This window comes from Mandrillus leucophaeus, unplaced genomic scaffold, assembly GCF_000951045.1.
Source record: "Mandrillus leucophaeus isolate KB7577 unplaced genomic scaffold, Mleu.le_1.0 Scaffold578, whole genome shotgun sequence".
NCBI classification, from domain to species: Eukaryota; Metazoa; Chordata; class Mammalia; order Primates; family Cercopithecidae; genus Mandrillus; species Mandrillus leucophaeus.
In genome coordinates, this window is record NW_012106230.1 from 471085 (window position 1) to 488066 (window position 16982).

At 43.3% G+C, this 16982-nt stretch overlaps 1 protein-coding gene across 23 annotated transcripts in view; it reads right to left on the bottom strand.

The window, feature by feature from the left end:
* Positions 1–16982, bottom strand: part of CTNND1 (catenin (cadherin-associated protein), delta 1) — a 69128-nt gene that overhangs the window by 28828 nt on the left and 23318 nt on the right. For 9 of the 23 annotated variants that reach the window (XM_011998641.1, XM_011998646.1, XM_011998654.1 and 6 more), the window contains exon 2: positions 1396–1514. The exons of the other annotated variants lie outside the window; for them this stretch is intronic. In XM_011998641.1, the coding sequence (XP_011854031.1) occupies positions 1396–1514 (119 nt within the window). The remainder of the gene's footprint in view (positions 1–1395; positions 1515–16982) is intronic. 23 annotated transcript variants of the gene reach the window in all.

Sequence of the window (16982 nt, forward strand, 5' to 3'; positions counted from 1 at the left end):
AAAAAAAAAAAAAAAAAAAATTAGCCGGGTGTAGTGTACGCCTATAATCCCATCAACTCGGGAGACTGAGACAGGAGAATAGCGTGAATCCGGGAGGCAGAGGTTGCAGTGAGCCAAGATAGCGCCATTGCACTCCAGCCGGGAACACAGTGCAAGACTCCGTCTCAGAAAAAAAAAAAAAAAAGAAATCAAAGTAGGCTGGGCGCGGTGGCTCACACCTGTAATCCCAGCACTTTAAGAGGCCAAGGTGGGTGGATCACTTGAAGTCAGGTTCACTTGGTCAAGACCAGCCTGGCCAACATGGGGAAACCTTATCTCTACTAAAAATACAAAAATTAGCCAGGCATGGTGCTAGGCACCTGTAATCCCAGCTGAGGCATGAGAATTGTGTGAACCCAGGAGACGGAGGTTGCAGTGAGTCGAGATGGCACCACTGCACTCCAAGCTGGGCAACAGAGCAAGACTCTGCCTCCAAAAATATAATAATACATTCATAAAAGGGCCTTTCTACTTTCCAAAACTATACTACTATAGTTTGTTAAATATAATATTGATGGCAAAACGTGTTCCTTGACTAATGGAGACAACAGAGTAATAGAACCACAAAAAACTCTGTGTAAAAAAGCACTGTCTTAAGGAAACTTCACCTCCTTGGGAAGTAGGAAAAGAAGTATTAGCCTCAACCTCTGAAAGTGCACCTCACAGTAGTTCATATCCTAACCTCCACAAGTCAATGGCTGAAGTTCCTACATCTCTGTAATCCTGCAGAAAGCTCTAACTCAAGCTTGTCCAACCCACAGCCTGCGGGACACACGCAGCCCAGGACAGCTTTGAATGCGGCCCAACACAAATTTGCAAACTTTCTTAAAACATTATGAGATTTTTTTTTTTTTAGCTCACTGGCTATTCTTAGTGTACATTATGTATGGCCCAAGACAATTCTTTCAGTGTAGCCCAGGGAAGCCAAAAGATTGGACACCCTTGTTCTAAATAGACTATATTTTTACCCCTTTATTTGTTCCAACTCAGGATAAATATCCAAGTATCTAAGGGTCTATGTGTGCTATCTATACAATAAAATATAGTTATATAGAAATGAAGAGTTCTCCATATCATTATATAAACAGGAGGTTTAACAGGCATTAGTGATACTCGGTTGGACTCAATGGGTTTTTTTCTGTCTTATAGCTATGAGAGACTTTATGCCAGTCCAAAATATACAATGTTGAAAGGCAGGTTTTGAAATAAATATTCTCCCCAATTCCCACCCTCTCACCAACCCATAAAGAAAAAAGGTACTTAAAAAGATTTTTTTCTGCTATGACATGAGAGGAATAAAAATACATATTTCTTAAAAATATTTTTCATTCTTAATAAACATATTTCCATACACACCTGTTAAGAGAAGGTCGCAACTGATTGGTTTAACACAGAGAACAGCCCAGTCTAGATTCAAAAAATCATGGAAGAAGCATCCCAGCCACCACAGCAAGGAGGAAGCAGGAAGGAGAGAGCTGCAGAAATATTTGAAGGAAAAATGGGAATGAGAGGAAAATAAAATATACCCAATACACAGAAACAAGAAGAGCAAGGGGCAACATTAGGAATGAAAGGAAGTAATTTAAAATATGACTTGGAATTGCTTAATGTGACAGACAAGTGCCCTTTAGACCTTGCTGTGTTCAGATACCTAGGCCTTGGATGTTGTTTTCATTAAAACCTGGACTCTACTGTCGTGTGAGTTCCTCTACTTGTATTTCCATACATAACCAGAACAGGTTATAATATGCATAAAAATCCATTTACCCTGTTTCCAGCAACCAAATTGGGGAAAAAGAAAAAAACTGCTGTTGGAATGCCCTTCCCCCTCCCTTCCCACCCGTAAGGCAGAAACCTCAAAGCCCAGTCCCAGCATGCCCACAAAGACATTGAGAAACCAATGCAAAAGTTGTGTGGGGAAGACATGTGGGAACTAGCCTAGGCTGAGCCTTTTGCTTCAGTTCCCTTTCCCACGCTCCCCAGAGCCCCACCAAGCACAAATGCTTGGTCCTGTTTGCCTTAGAGTGTATGCAGAAGTCAGCAAGCACGAGTACCCAAAGGAACTGATTAATAAGTGCCCAATAAACTCCTGAATCAATGCAGTCCCTAAGTTTAAAGAACGTGGTCGCCCTTCCCTAAATTCCTCCTACCCCAGCTTGGAGTTCCCATAATCACTTATCAACTCTTCTTCCTTTCAGTCTAAAACCCATTGCCACTTTCTCATATTCCCAACCTACATTCCAGTAGGCCACCCAAAGGTCTTTCTTGAATAAGCACCCTTATTTAAAAAAAAAAAAAAAACCGGGGCTCCCCTTTCATCTCCATTTCTTAATCCACTATGTACAATGACCTATGAACCTTCCACACTAAGAGGACTCTGAGCTCAAAAAGAGACTCTTCCAGTTTCTGAATTTCAACAGGGTCTGAAGTGCAATTACCACTCCAGCAGCATCCACCCTATAATCTTCTTTGCTAATAAAAGCCCAAATTACTGCTACCATGGGGGATACAGTGACATTCCCTGCTGCAAAGAGAAAGTGTACAGATGGCCATAAATGGCCCTGCAACTTAAATTCAGTGAAGAAGGTTAGGAAGGGAGATAGGAAAAATGCTCAGGGTTCTAGGTCAGAAAGCAGTATCTGGAGAAACATTAGCTTCCACCATCTTCTTAAAGCTGACCACCCGGCTCTAATTTGGAAAAGAAGACAGCACAATTAAACAAAAAGATCAGATTCCTAGGTCTAAAAGCATGGGGAGATATTCTGCCTGAAAGAGGGCAGAAGCAGAGGCCGTATGAGATAGAACACAGTTCAGAAGGCTGGTCCCAGTTCTGGCTGTACTACTACCCAACAATGGCAGTAAACCCTGTCATGTTCTCACTTGTAAGATGCCAAATCCATTTACCCCGTTTCCAGGAACCAAATTGGGGAAAAAGAAAAACAAAATTGCTGCTTCCCAGGAGGTAGGAAATTAGCCCGGTCTAACTCAGAGTTGTGAGGATCAGGTGAGACAACATTATATACAAATGTCAGGTATTAAGTTGTTTCAAAAGTTGGTTTAACACTTCCAATTACTTCACAGTACGTCTCAGCCTCAAACTATTTTGTGAACTAGTAGATGAAATCAACTGGATCAAAAACATAACTAGGTTCTAAGGGGTGAATGGGCTGGTTTCCCTACTCCTAATCTATTTACTAGGAGGTCCCACCTATACCAGTGTTTCTGGGGCAAAGGGCACTGCTCTAGTGCTTGGAAGTCATCACATCGTTACACATCTGTCATAATAAGTTCTTGATTCTGTATTTGAGGCCTTAACAATTTATTACCTTGGAGAAAGAGAATGTGAAACAAACTAATGATTACTGAATGTTTTACATTTACTATCTTGGCAATCCTTACAACAACCCTAAGGAAGTTTTACTGCAAATAAGACTCATGGGTGAAGAAACTACCCAAGGTCTCACAGTTAATAGCAAATTTTGAATTTAAACCCAGGTCTATGCCATTCCAAAGCCTGTTTCTCTTTCTATGCCATGGTGTCCAGTCCAAATAGAAGTGCAGTCAGTACCAGCTGGATGGTCCAGAGCCTCTCCTCTACAACCTTTGAGAGCTTTCTTCTTAACCATCACAGGCAAACAGGGAAAGAAAAGGGTTCTACTTTGTTTTTTTTAGGCTCAAGAGTTACCCATAATATCTACATGTAAGTGAGAAAACAAAAAAAAATGGAAGGAAAAAGAATGTATGAGTGGGGAAAGAATGAAGCTGTTAGGCAGGCTACACAGTAAATGGTCTCATAACTTGGAGACTTAAGGAAAAAAAGATTCTTCTCCATGCCATATGCATCAAGAAGATTACACTACAAACTTTCAGCTGACTTTGGCAGACAGTCAGGAGTCATAATTACAAGTCCAGCCCAATACCTTTCCAGGTTTGCCACTGACTTTTTTTTTTTTTTTTGAGACAGAGTCTCGCTCAGTGGCCCAGGCTGGAGTGCTGTGGCGCAATCTCAGCTCACTGCAACCTCCACCTCCCAGGTTCAGGCGATTCTGCTGCCTCAGCCTCCCTAGTAGCTGGGACTACAGGCGCATGCCACTACGCTGGCTAATTTGTTGTATTTTTAGTGGAGACGGGGTTTCACCGTGTCAGCCAGGATGGTCTCGATCTCCTGACCTCGTGATCCATCTGCCTCAGCCTCCCATAGTGCTGGGATTACAGGCATAAGCCACCGCAGCCAGCTACCACTTACTTAGATTTAAATAGATTACATTTGCTCTCACAAAAAAAAAAGAATTCCTGAAGTCAGGGGGTTGAGGAGACATGAAGTGAAACTTGTTATTTCCCCTTAAGACTAGATTTTCTGAGAATACCTAGTTTTACTCTTAATAAGCCGTAAGTCCTACATTACCGGATCCCACTCACACTAGAAAGATATTCCTGCTATTATCCAGAGTCCATAGTCCATAGTAAAGATCCTTCATCCAAGCAATGATAATGATAAAAACTCAGTCTCTTCTGTAAGCACTCCAAACCAAAATAAGTTAAATTAAATCAAATACCCAGAAGGACCAAACAACTAGACAATGCTAACCAGATAGGAGGTTAAAAAAAAAAAAAATCACTTACCGGCTGGGCGCAGTGGCTCATGTCTGTAATCCCAGCACTTTGGGAGGCCGAGGTGAGCAGATCACAAGGTCAGGGGTTTGAGACCAGCATGACCAACATGGTGAAACCCCACCTCTACTAAAAATACAAAAATTAGCCAGGCGTGGTGGTGCGTACCTGTAATCCCAGCTACACAGGAGGCTGAGGCAGGAGAATCACTTGAACCCAGGAGGCGGAAGTTGCAGTGAGCCGAGATCATGCCACTGCACATCAGCCTGGGTGACAGAGCAAGACTCAGTACCCCCACAAAAAATCACCTACCAACAGCACAGTCCCTGGAATGATTTCTTCTACTGTAAACTGGCTAAAGAAATACAAATTGGAATTATGATTCTTAAGGGGTTAAGCGTATAGGCTTTGTTATCTGCCTGGGTTTAAGTATAAGATCTATCACTTTTAGCTATATGACTTTGGGCAAAGTATCAACCACTCGAAACTGCAGCTTTCTTTTCTGTAAAATGGAGGAACAAAAATACATAGGGTGGTTGTGAAGATTAAATGAGGCATTTCATGTAAAGTGCTTAGAAAACTGTCTTGACGCACAGAAAGCCAGTAATATTGTTACTACTACAGGAACTCGAGCTTGGGTGTGGTTGGTAGAGTTTTTGAAGTTTGTAAACCAGCCTCCCCAGGATCCCCTCTTCCATTTGCAGCAGACCTGAAAACTACAGGAATTATTCACTTTTAGAGGGAAAAACAAAATAAAACTCCAGATTAGGGGTCAAAAGACTGGGAGTCCAAGTCCTGGCTCCTCCAAAAACTAGCTAGGAGACCTTGGAAAAGTTATAACCCCTGTAAGCTTCCATTTTTATTACTCTTCATGGTTTAGTTTTAATGAACTAATATATATAAAACCATAGCCTGTGTGAACTCTAAAGTTCACCAATCTTTGGGTTTTTGCAAAAATAATTTTGTCTCCGGCAGCCAGTCTCAAAGGCAACTCTCCTCCTATCTTCCTATTTATTCATTATAAAATCAAAACCAATGTCACGGCCGGGCACCACGGCTCATACCTGCAATCACAGCACTTTAGGAGACCAAGATGGGAGGATCACTTGAGGCTGGGAGTTCAAACCCAGCCTGGTCAACATGGTGAAACCCCATCTCTACTTAAAATACAAAAAAATTAGCCGGGCATGTTGGCACACACCTGTAATCCCAGCTACTCAGGAGGCTGAGGCAGGAGAATTGCTTCAACTCAGGAGGCAGAGGTTTCAGTGCGCCGAGATTGCGCCACTGTACTCCAGCCTGGACAACAGAGTGAGACTCTGTCTCAAAAACAACAACAACAACAAAACGAATGTCACATATTTACGCTCTCCCTCTAAAAACAATGACAGGCAAAACTCCACTTCCATGTCATTCTAGGAAATTTTTTTTTTTTTTTGAAACAGGGTCTCGCTCTTGTTGCCCTGACTAGAGTGCAGTGGTGTGATCACAGCTCACTACAGCATATACCTCGTGGGCTCAAGCAATCCCACCTTGGCCTCCCAAAGTGCAGGGATTACTGGCATGCGCCACTGTGCCCAGCCATTCTAGGGACTGCAAATGGCTTTTTTCAAAAGCACATTGGGCTGGGTGCAGTGGCTCACACCTGTAATCCCAGCACTTTGGGAGGCCAAGGTGGGCAGATCACTTGAGCCCAGGAGTTTAAAGACCGGCATGGGCAACATGGCGAAACCCTGCCTCTACAAAAAAATTACAAAAATTAGCTGGGCGTGGTGGTGCACACTGTAGTCCCAGCTACTCAGGAGGCTGAGGTGGGAGTATTGCTTGAGTCTAGGAGGTCCAGACCGCAGTGAGCCACAATCACTACATTGCCACCTGGGCGACCCGGTCTCAAAAATAAATAAGTAAATAAATAAATACCATACCGAGCCTCCTACTACAGAATACTAAATCAACAACACATAGCACCTGTAACACTACAGAACTGTATTACATAACATTCAAGCCAGAAAGGGGCCCTCCAGATACCTAAAAGGCATTTATTTGCCTTAACTGGCACCTGACCCCAAATTTGAAGAAATTACTCCGGTTCAACCACAAACAAAGAAAATTGCCATTTTGTTTCTAAATCAAAGAAATATATTTTGTCAAGACTTTCTATGGCTTCTTATCAGTGCTTGTGCCAGAGTCCAAAGTCGAAGTACCCCACCCTACCTTCACTTGATGTTCCACCTTTTTTTTTTTTTTTGCGATGGAGTCTTGCCCTGTCGCCCAGGTACAATGCCGTGATCTCGGCTCACTGCAACCTCCACCTCCCAGGTTCAAGTGATTCTCCTGCCTCAGCCTTCCAAGTAGCTGGGACTATAGGCATGTGCCACTATGCCCGGCTAATTTTTGTATTTTTAGTAGCTGGGATTACAGGCGTGTGCCACCATACCTGTCTAATTTTTGTATTTTTAGTAGAGGTGGGGTTTTGCCATGTTGGCCAGGCTGGTCTTGAACTCCTGACCTCAAGTGATCTGCCAGCCTCAGCCACCCAAAGTGCTGGGATTACAGGCGTGAGCCACCATGCCCCGCTATGTTCCACCTTCATGCTCAGTCAGAACAGTTCTAGTATTTTTCACTTCACTGGGAAGACTCACCTTCTGTTAATTCCAAGTCCCTTAAGCTGATTTGCATTAAGATTAAAAGGACTGTGCTCACTTCATAATCTCAACTGAGCACTACTCAAGTCACAAAACCTGTATTATTCTGGATATGGCCTTCTCCTAGTGTTCACTGTTTCTATGCTTCCTCATGGATCTGCTTCCTGCTAGGCCCAACTTCTCCATTTAGAAGTGTTAAATCAAGTTTAGCCTAAAGCTGCCTCCTTACATATTTTAAGTTTGGCCTGAAGATTTCTCTGTACATAATGAACTATCACCTAAATGGTGGTAGAAATAGACTGTAACCTACTCTTGTGCCAATCACTGAGTTTTGGCCAATCAAAGGCGGGCCAACTGTTCAAACCATGAACAAATAAAGCAACTGCCAGCCGAGCCATAACCATTTCAGCCGTTTCCATACTTCGCTTCCATTTTCTGTTCATCACTTTCCTTTTTCTGTCCATAAATCTTCTACCACATGACTGCGCTGGAGTCTCTGAGCCTACTCTGGCTCAGAAGGCTCCCCAATGCGTGAATTGTTCTTTGCTCAATTAAACACTGTTAAATTTAATTTGGTTAAGGATTTTCTTTTAAAAGAGGGTAAAAGGCTGACAAAAGAAGTCTTATTTTCATGAGGAAAAACTAGGTGTCCACCAGGAATCTCTCTCATGAATTAAGGCAGGCTCTGGGCAAACCACCCTCCTCTTAGGAAAGAGGGATGCATTCTCTCTGATTGGAATGTCAGAGAAAAGAATTTTTTAAAAAACAAAGATATAAACTTTTTTTTAATAATCCTTGTTAAAAGGAATTTGAGCTGACAACCTCTATACATCACCAGGGTACCTTAAACTCCCTTTAGTCTTATAAATCCTTACTTAAAGCTACCTGTCAACATTCAAAGTTTTTACTGTAACTTAAAAAAAAAAAATTCACCTCCACTATCATGACCTCCTAAATTCTGAGACCAAATAAAACATTCTTCTCTTTCTCTTTACCCCTCCCAAGTATTCTGAGAACCCCCCCTAAACCATAACATACTAAAATGGCTTAGCGCTGGGCTGGCTTTAAAGCCAAGGAAGGGTGTGGCTCTCAGCTAGTGAGGGGGCCCAGGACTGAAAGGGTACAGAAAGAAACAAAACCTGCTTCTCTATGGAGCATGCATGACGCACACACAGGACTGGTCTAACAAGTCCTGATCTCTCAGGCCAGGCCGCCTCCTTCTCCTCCCCCATTATCCACATGCCTCTCCAAGGCCCTCCACTGGGACAGTTAACATTGAGTTTTCTCTTATCCTGAGAAGAGACTGAGTTACTTACCTGGATCCCTGTGCAACCTTGCCAAAGGCACCTCACCTAGCCTTAAAAGGAGAAAGCAGGGCTTTAGGGAGAGGCCGATAAGGAAACAAAGATAAGAGGGAGTGGCAAAAAAACAGAGCATTAGACTAAAGGAAGGGGAGAAGCCAAATGCCTTTCTCCTTCCTACAAGAGGAGAAAGATCAGGTACACTATGAAAAATAAGAAAAAACCTAATTGAAATGCAAAGGTATTGTTTAGGTCTCATGTCATAAAAAAGAAATCCTAAAATTAACTAAGATACCTTATACCCTTCCATACCCTAGGCTAGGGAAAAAATATATATATTCGTGGAAAAGCTTAACCTTAGAATTTACTAGGGGTCACCCAAGTGTTTGAGCTCACATTCCTTTTTTAAATAGCAGCTTCTCAGCCGGGCACGGTGGCTCAGGCCTGTAATCCCAGTACTTTGGGAGGCTGAGGCGGGCGGATCACCAGGTCAGGCGAAACCCTGTCTCTACTGAAAATACAAAAATTAGCCTGGCGTGGTGGTGGGTGCCTGTAATCCTAGCTACCCGGGAGGCTGAGGCAGGAGAATCGCTTGAACCCAGGAGGTGGAGGTTGCAGTGAGCAGAGATTGCGCCATTGCACTCCAGCCTGGGCAACAAGAGAGAAACTCCATCACAAAAAAGAAAGAAAGAAACAAACAAACAAACAAAATAGCAGCTTCTCACCAAACTTCCTGACTTTCAATCTATGGCATTCCCCCACCTCTTTGCCCATCATTTGAAAGTAACTTGGAAAAGGTGGAAGCATGTAATTGAGCCATATTTACAGTCCCAATTTCTTAAAATCCTGAAAAGACCAATAAGGCACTCTTTTCATCAAGTTTGGAGTATGTCTTCTTTTTGAGACAAGCAACAGGGAGACAGAACATGTCAATCTATAAATGAATCGATCAGAAGTGTTAAGGTCCTTTCTCAGCTTTAGGACAGATAGCAGGAGGAAATGTTTCTCCTTATCTGAAAGAAGAAAATCCTACTTTGAAGGGGAAGAAAAGTTGTGTATTATTGCTCTTCCCCTTGAAGTTATCATATAATCCTTTCAACACCTGCTGAGGTAATGGCCTCTTTTTATAAATAAGCATACTACCTGTATATCACAAGTATTTAGTATCTTGCCCAAGTTCATCAACTAGTAGTAAGTAGTGGAAACTCCTATTTTATTCCAAGTCCATGTTCCTTCTTGATAAAGTGGAAAGAGTACGAATTTTCCATGCTTCCTGTGGTTAAAAGTCATTCTTAAGGCCAGGCGAGGTGGCTCAAGCCTGTAATCCCAGCACTTTGGGAGGCTGAGGCGGGCAGACGGCTTGAGCTCAGGAGTTCGAGACCAGCCTGGGCAAAATGGCAAGACACCATCTCTACAAAAAATACAAAAAAATTAGCCGGGTGTAGTGGCATGTGCCTGTAGTTCCAGTTACTCGGGAGGCTGAGGGGGGAGAATCACTTGAGCCTGGGGGTTCTAGGCTGCAGTCAGCCGAGATTGCGCCACTGTACTCCAGCCTGGGTGACGGAGTAAGACCCTGTCTCCAAAAATTTTTTTTTTTTAAATGACATTCTAGTTCCAATTGAGAAGTTAACCCAAAGTTAACATTTTTTTACAGAGAGGGGAAGGAGGCAAGAGAAGGTGGAATGGAACCAGCTAGACTTTTGGGTCTTTAAAGAACAAAACCTTACTCAATTTGGGAAGAGTAGCTTGCAGGCTACCTCAGATTTATCTCCCCTTTTATAAGGACCTAGTACTTGGGAGGAAAGGTGCTAAGAACAAAAGAGGCACTACTCTGTAAAAATCACCTACCTTACCACTGGCAAGCCTGCTCTAGAAAGCTGGCTACATGTCACATTCTCTGATTACCCCCTCAACCCTACCACAAGAAAAAAAATCCAATCACAAATATCCCTACTCTCATTTTTAATGTGACATCTCACTAAGCCAAAAGCAAAGATCAGAGCTGGGGTGGGAAACAGAAGGAACTAGAGGCAGTAAAGATTGTGCTAGCCAGCATAAGAACAGAGAAGAAGGATTGTTCTAGTGGTATGTTAGCAATCTGCCTCTAGGGCAGCTGTCCTCCTGGACAATCAAAGGCGGGTTTGTGTGTGTGCTCAGGAACCAGCCAGCTTGGCTCAAAGTTAAGGACTCAGCCACCCAATCCACAAAGTGAGAAAAGATGCCTGTTTCACAGCTGGAATGGAAGGCAGGGAAAACACAAAACAAGGGAGAAAAGAGGGAAGGAAGACAGAGGGTATTGCAGGTGCTATTTCAGTCTAGACATAGGGAAGAAAAATCCTAGGAAACTACCAACCATTGTCTAGTCATGTTCAAACATTAGGGAATTGCTAGTAACTCTTAATACTAAGTAGGTAGGTTTCTCCTGATCTGTATGTAGTAGGGTGCCAATTGGAAGGATGAGACCTAAAATGTAAAGGACCTCAGCATTACCTGTTTCTTTCTGTCCCTTTTAAGCCCAACAAGGTACCTGCAATATACACAGCAAATGAACATTCCTTAACGTCTATTTCCTTCTAGAATTCCTTTCTTAATTAAATCTTAGAGATCCACAAAAAATAGCAGCACACACAAAACTCAGTAAGCTTCCCAGTGCTAAGAGATCGAGGCCATTTATATAACTCAAGTGCTAAAACGCAAAAGGCCACAGTCAGAATTCACACTCCCTAATCCCTTGGAGTAGCTAGATGCTCGGAGACCCATTAGACACACAAAGGCTGCTCTCTTCTCGGCAGAGCTCTGCAGCAGAGCTGCTCTCCAGGGACAAAGAGATTTCACAGGAGAACCACAAAGACATCGACCCTCTCTGTTCCCCCACTCCCAGCTTTCTCACTTCCTGTCACAGTAGCACCAGACCACAGTCTCCCAGAAACAAACAAATACAAAGTGCTGGATTCTGGGCTTCAGGCCAACCGCATTCCAGGGCATCCTGTCTACCAATCATGGGCCAGAGCCCCCACTTTGCCCTGCTCAGCCCCTTATCATGTTCAGGGAAAACAACCCTCCTCTCTGCCCCAAGCCAACACTACGTAGGACAAAGCTCAGGCCTTCAAGAATCAGCAGAAAGATACTGTGTGTGGATCTAAGAGTTTGGAGGGGGTGAGGGAATTTTTAAGATTCCTACTTGGCAAGTTTCTTCACTTCGGAGGCACTGCATTAGGGATTTTAAAGCTACTGCTGCTGTTAATTCAGCTCAGCTACATGTGACACATCCCATTATGGCAATCTGATTACCAACCTGGATTCAGTGAATGGAATATTCCCATTTGGAGAACTACTTTAGGAACTTCACCTTCCCTATCATCCACCTCTGTTTTCAGCCTTTCAAACTTTTTCCCTACAAGCATAGAGTTGATTACTAAGACAGGCTCCACAGAGAACAAACAAAGGCAGCGGACTCCACCCTACAAAGAGGCAGTTTAATCAGGTGCTGGGAGCAAAGTTCCCCATTTCCCTAGAGAATGAGAGGACAACCACTAGGAATTGCACAGAAGCCAAATACTGGCAGCAAAGAGGTCAAGACAGCAACATCAGCTTTTCCTGCTCACAACCCCCTGAAGTGGGTCAGGGGCTGTAAATTTGGAGCCTAGTCAGAAAAGAAAGCCTCCTCTCCTAATAAGGGTCCTCCACTAACTCCAAGAATTAGATAAATGATAGACTTTTCTATTATCTTGTACAACCCATTGGAAATTAGCCCTAAGTCACAGAAGCAAAAACGAAGACAGAGGTTAAGCTCTATAAGCTAGAGATTCTTGGCCGGGCGCGGTGGCTCACGCCTGTAATCCCAGCACTTTGGGAGGCTGAGACGGGCGGATCACGAGGTCAGGAGATCGAGACCATCCTGGCTAACACGGTGAAACCTCGTCTCTACTAAAAATGCAAAAAATTAGCCGGGCGTGGCGGTGGGTGCCTGTAGTCCCAGCTACTCGGGAGGCTAAGGCAGGAGAATGGCGTGAACCCGGGAGGCAGAGCTTGCAGTGAGCCGAGATCGCGCCACTGCACTCCAGCCTGGGCGACAGAGAGAGACTGTCTCAAAAAAAAAAAAAAAAAAAAAAGCTAGAGATTCTTGAAATCCAAGGAAGCAACACCCTCTGCCGAAAGGGCTCAATTCCCTCTGCATAAAAATAGCACGATGCTCAGCAGAGTCCTCCAACCAGAGGGGCATACCAGGAACTAACTAGTAGTATGCTATCACTTCTCATCTTTTCTTCTCCCTTTATTTTTCTTACATTTCTTTCATCTTCTTAGATCTGCTAGAATTAGTCTGGGCTGAACCCTCGTCTAAAGCAGCACATGATACAAAAGAACTAAGTCTAAAACAGACAACTTAGAAGGATTTAGTCCTTGGCCAGGCACGGTGGCTCAAGCCTGTCGTAATCCCAGCACTTTGGGAGGCTGAGGCAGGCAAACCACTGGAGGTCAGGAGTTCAAGACCAGGCTGGCCAACATAGTGAAACCCCATCTCTACTAAAAATAAAAAAATTAGCTGGGCATGGTGGTGCACACCTGTAATCCCAGCTACTTCAGGTGGCTAAGGCAGGGGAATCACTTGAGCCTAGGAGGCAGAGGTTGCAGTGAGCTGAGTTCATGCCACTACACTCCAGCCTGGGTGACTAAAAAAAAAAAGGATTTAGTCCTTATCTGGATCTGGTATGACCAGGTGGCAAGGGTAGGGCAGTAATATACACAATAGCCATTCTAGGATGGGATAGAAAAGAATATTGAGCAACACTATGGAACTTCAGCAGCAGAGCCCAGCCATTACAAACTCTATCACTGAAGCATACACACAAAAAAGTTAACAATCTCTTACTTGGCATGGAATCAGACTAACTCCCTTTATCTCTCAAGAATACTGAACAATTAGTTATGACAGTTAGTATTCTTACCCAATTCTTCCTCATGCATAGCCCAGGCCAAATAATCAGACTTAATTAAGTACCACAGTGTGAAGTAGATATACTAAAGCAGATAAAAATAGTAGCTTTTAGTAGAGGAGAGTTTTCTGAGATACCAAAAAAAAAGTTGTAAAAGACACACCCAGGCAGAGAACTGAACACACCCACATCAATGCTGCTAATCCAAAAGGATGCTTGGCAAGTTCTCTGCATCAAATTGAGCAGGTGAGACAGAAAAGGAGTGCTGACTCAGAAATATAGTAATCCTGGGGTGTGAGGGAGGGAAGAAGACAAGTATAGCCAACCAATTACAATTCAACTTAACTTCACCAGAGGTCCCAGTTCTAATTGTATTTAGGCTCTTTGCAGACATATTTAGAAACCCCAACTAAAGGAATAATGAATGGACACGAAGAAAGCCTCTGGAGGGCCCAAGACGTAAGCTGAATACTCAGCGGGTAGGAAGGATGAATCTGTTTTGTTGTCTAACTTCCCACACCCCTCTCTCTCCAAAGCAGGCCCAACACTGAAAGAATTACAGGGAGGGGAGGCAGAAGAAAGAATGTGACTGGGAAAGGTTTAGCTACATTCCAACTAGCCAACATCCCACATAGCATTAAGAGTGCCTGAGAATTCAAACCCACTACATAAGAGTTGCTGAGACTCTGCTAACACGCATCCAATTCCTGTGCCACCAACCCCCACCCCCAAACACTCTGAAAAGAAGAGTAATTGAGATAGCTTGATGAAGGCACCAGCTGTTTCCACCACCACCCTCCCTCGCTCGCTCCCTCCCCTCCTGAGACCTCAGTTCAAACTCACATCAAACACTTAATACAATTGACTGGTCAGTAGGAAGGAGAAGCCTGGACTAAAATAGCAGTAGGAGTGCCAACTGGCCCCACTTAAAGGAATGCTTTCTTGGCTCAATTCAAAAATAAGAAACCTCTGTCATCCACTCCCCTCTGCCCAATTATGTTCTCCTTTCCACAACTTACCCCGCTCTGTGTCAAATGAGTTTCAGTTTCTTCCCTCCAACTCCTTGGTCTATTTTCAAATGTCAGAAAATACAAGGGAGGTGTATATAAGGTTGAATGTAAAAGTAACATCGGAGAGATTAGGCTTCCCAGACTAAATCCAAACCTAGTACGGGGCTCCCATATAAGAACAAGGAGACAGGGGTACACCCAGCACCCATCTATGTGTTTCAAGTGAGGAAAAGAGTAAACCTTAAGCGGCTATACACAAACATTAGTGGTAACACGATTACTAATATGACCAGCCCCTCCCCCACCCATATTCCAAGTTGGTCAGAGTTAACCAAGGAGGAAGGGAAGGAAGCCAGCACTTCCTTTTCAGACAGGAAGTAACATTGGCCCTTCCTGTCCAGTTTTAAACAAATTGTCCAGCTAAGTTTCAATGCTAACATCCTCTCCTGAATTTGTTCCACAATTTAAAACCACAGATACAGTCTAAAGGTTTCTCTTCCTCCCAACAGGCCAGTCCTCCATACCATGCTAAGTGTTAGCATAACCCCCAAATCAAGAGGTAACATCTTGAATTCCAAAACAACACAGGACACAGAGGTAAATCACTTCACTTCAAATTAACGACTTTCTCGTCATGTCTACTACAATAAACCATGTTCTATACTTTTTTTTTTTTTTTGAGACGGGGTCGCCCTATATTGCCTAAGCTGGTGTCAAACTCCTGGACTCAAGTGATCCTCCCTCTTTAGCTTCCTAAGTAGCTGGGATCAAAGGCACAGGCCACCATGCCTGGCTCTACTTCTCACCCTAACTAAATAACCATCCACCTGAGAAATAACATATACATGTAGCTTAATTCAAACATTCAGGTTTTGTGATCCTGAATCGTGAATGATCAGAATCACCTAGGGAGTTTTTTTAAAAAAATTAAATCCCCCCTCTACGTCAGTTTCTACAGGGAAGTCTGGGAATTCATGTTTTTTAAAAAAAAAAAAAAAAACCCTCATAGGCTGGGCGCGGTGTGGCTCATACCTGTAATCCCAGCACTTTGGGAGGCTGAGGCAGGCAGATCACCTGAGGTCAGGAGTTCGAGACCAGCCTGGCCAACATGGCAAAACCCCACCTCTACTAAAAATACAAAAATTAGACAGGTATGGTGGCACACGCCTGTAATCCCAGCTACTCAGGAGGCTGAGGCATGAGAATCACTTGAACCTGGGAGGCAGAGGTTGTAGTGAGCCAAGATTCTGCCACTGCACTCCAGCCTGAGCAACAGAGTAAGACTCCGTCTAAAAAATAAATAAATAAATAAATATAAAAAAACCCTCATAGACTCTTAACGCCTGTTGTGAACCACCGTAGTGGCCTATCCCTAACAACCCACTGACCTTCTTGCTAAAAGGGCACTGGTTATAAAATACATTATTTGGGCCAGTTTTACTGCTCACCAGACAGCTCAGATCATTATTCAGTCTAGATTAGAGGCTCTTTGAAAGCATGCATCTAAATATAAGGATGGCTGCAATGGCACAGTCCTAACTCCTGTACTGCAGACTCAGAACCTAGAAGGAAGAACTGTCTAACTTGCCAGCACCATCTTCTCTGGAATCCTGAGTTGCTACAATGTAGAATATCCCTCTGTACACTGCAGATTGGAGAACCCAATTAAGTTTAAAACATCTTAGATGGCCTTCAGGGAACAGAGGGCTATGCCAAATTTTCAAAGGCTGGTTTCCACATTCTATCCCAAAAGAACTCCAAAGTCTTAAATCTACCATTAAAGATCCTAGATAATTCTAAACCACTTAACAAAAGAGAAAGAACCAGAAACTCTGGATTCAAGTGGTTACCTCTGACACTTATGCAAGCCACTTTAACTTCTGGTTTGAGTAAGAGCAAGCGAGTAACAAAAAGTCTTTAAAAGAACTAAAAAGTGAAACATTCCTACAGGTAAACATGTGTCACTGAAGACTCAGGAAACAAGAATGGCATTAAAAGACATACTCTCTCCCAGATCCCAAAGTCAAACAATAAAGGTACATTTAAAACAAAAAACAAAGCCAAAAAAAGTTTTGTTTTCTTTTGTTTTTTTTTTTTTTGAGACGGAGTCTCACTCTGTCGCCCAGGCTGGAATGCAATGGTGCAATCTCAATGCAACCCCGGTCTCCAGGGTTCAAACCATTTTCCTGCCTTGGCCTCCTGAGTAGATGGAACTACAAGTACGCACCACCACGCCTGGCTAATTTTTATATTGTTTTTAGTAGAGACGAGGTTTTGCTATGTTGGCCAGGCTGGTCTCTAACTCCTGACCTCAAGCGATTCGCCCACCTCAGCCTCCCAAAGTGCTGGGATTACAAATGTAAGCCACTGCACCTGGCCAAAAAAATTTTTTTAATTAAAAAAAAAAAAAAAAAAAAGGCCGGGCACGGTGGCTCACGCCTG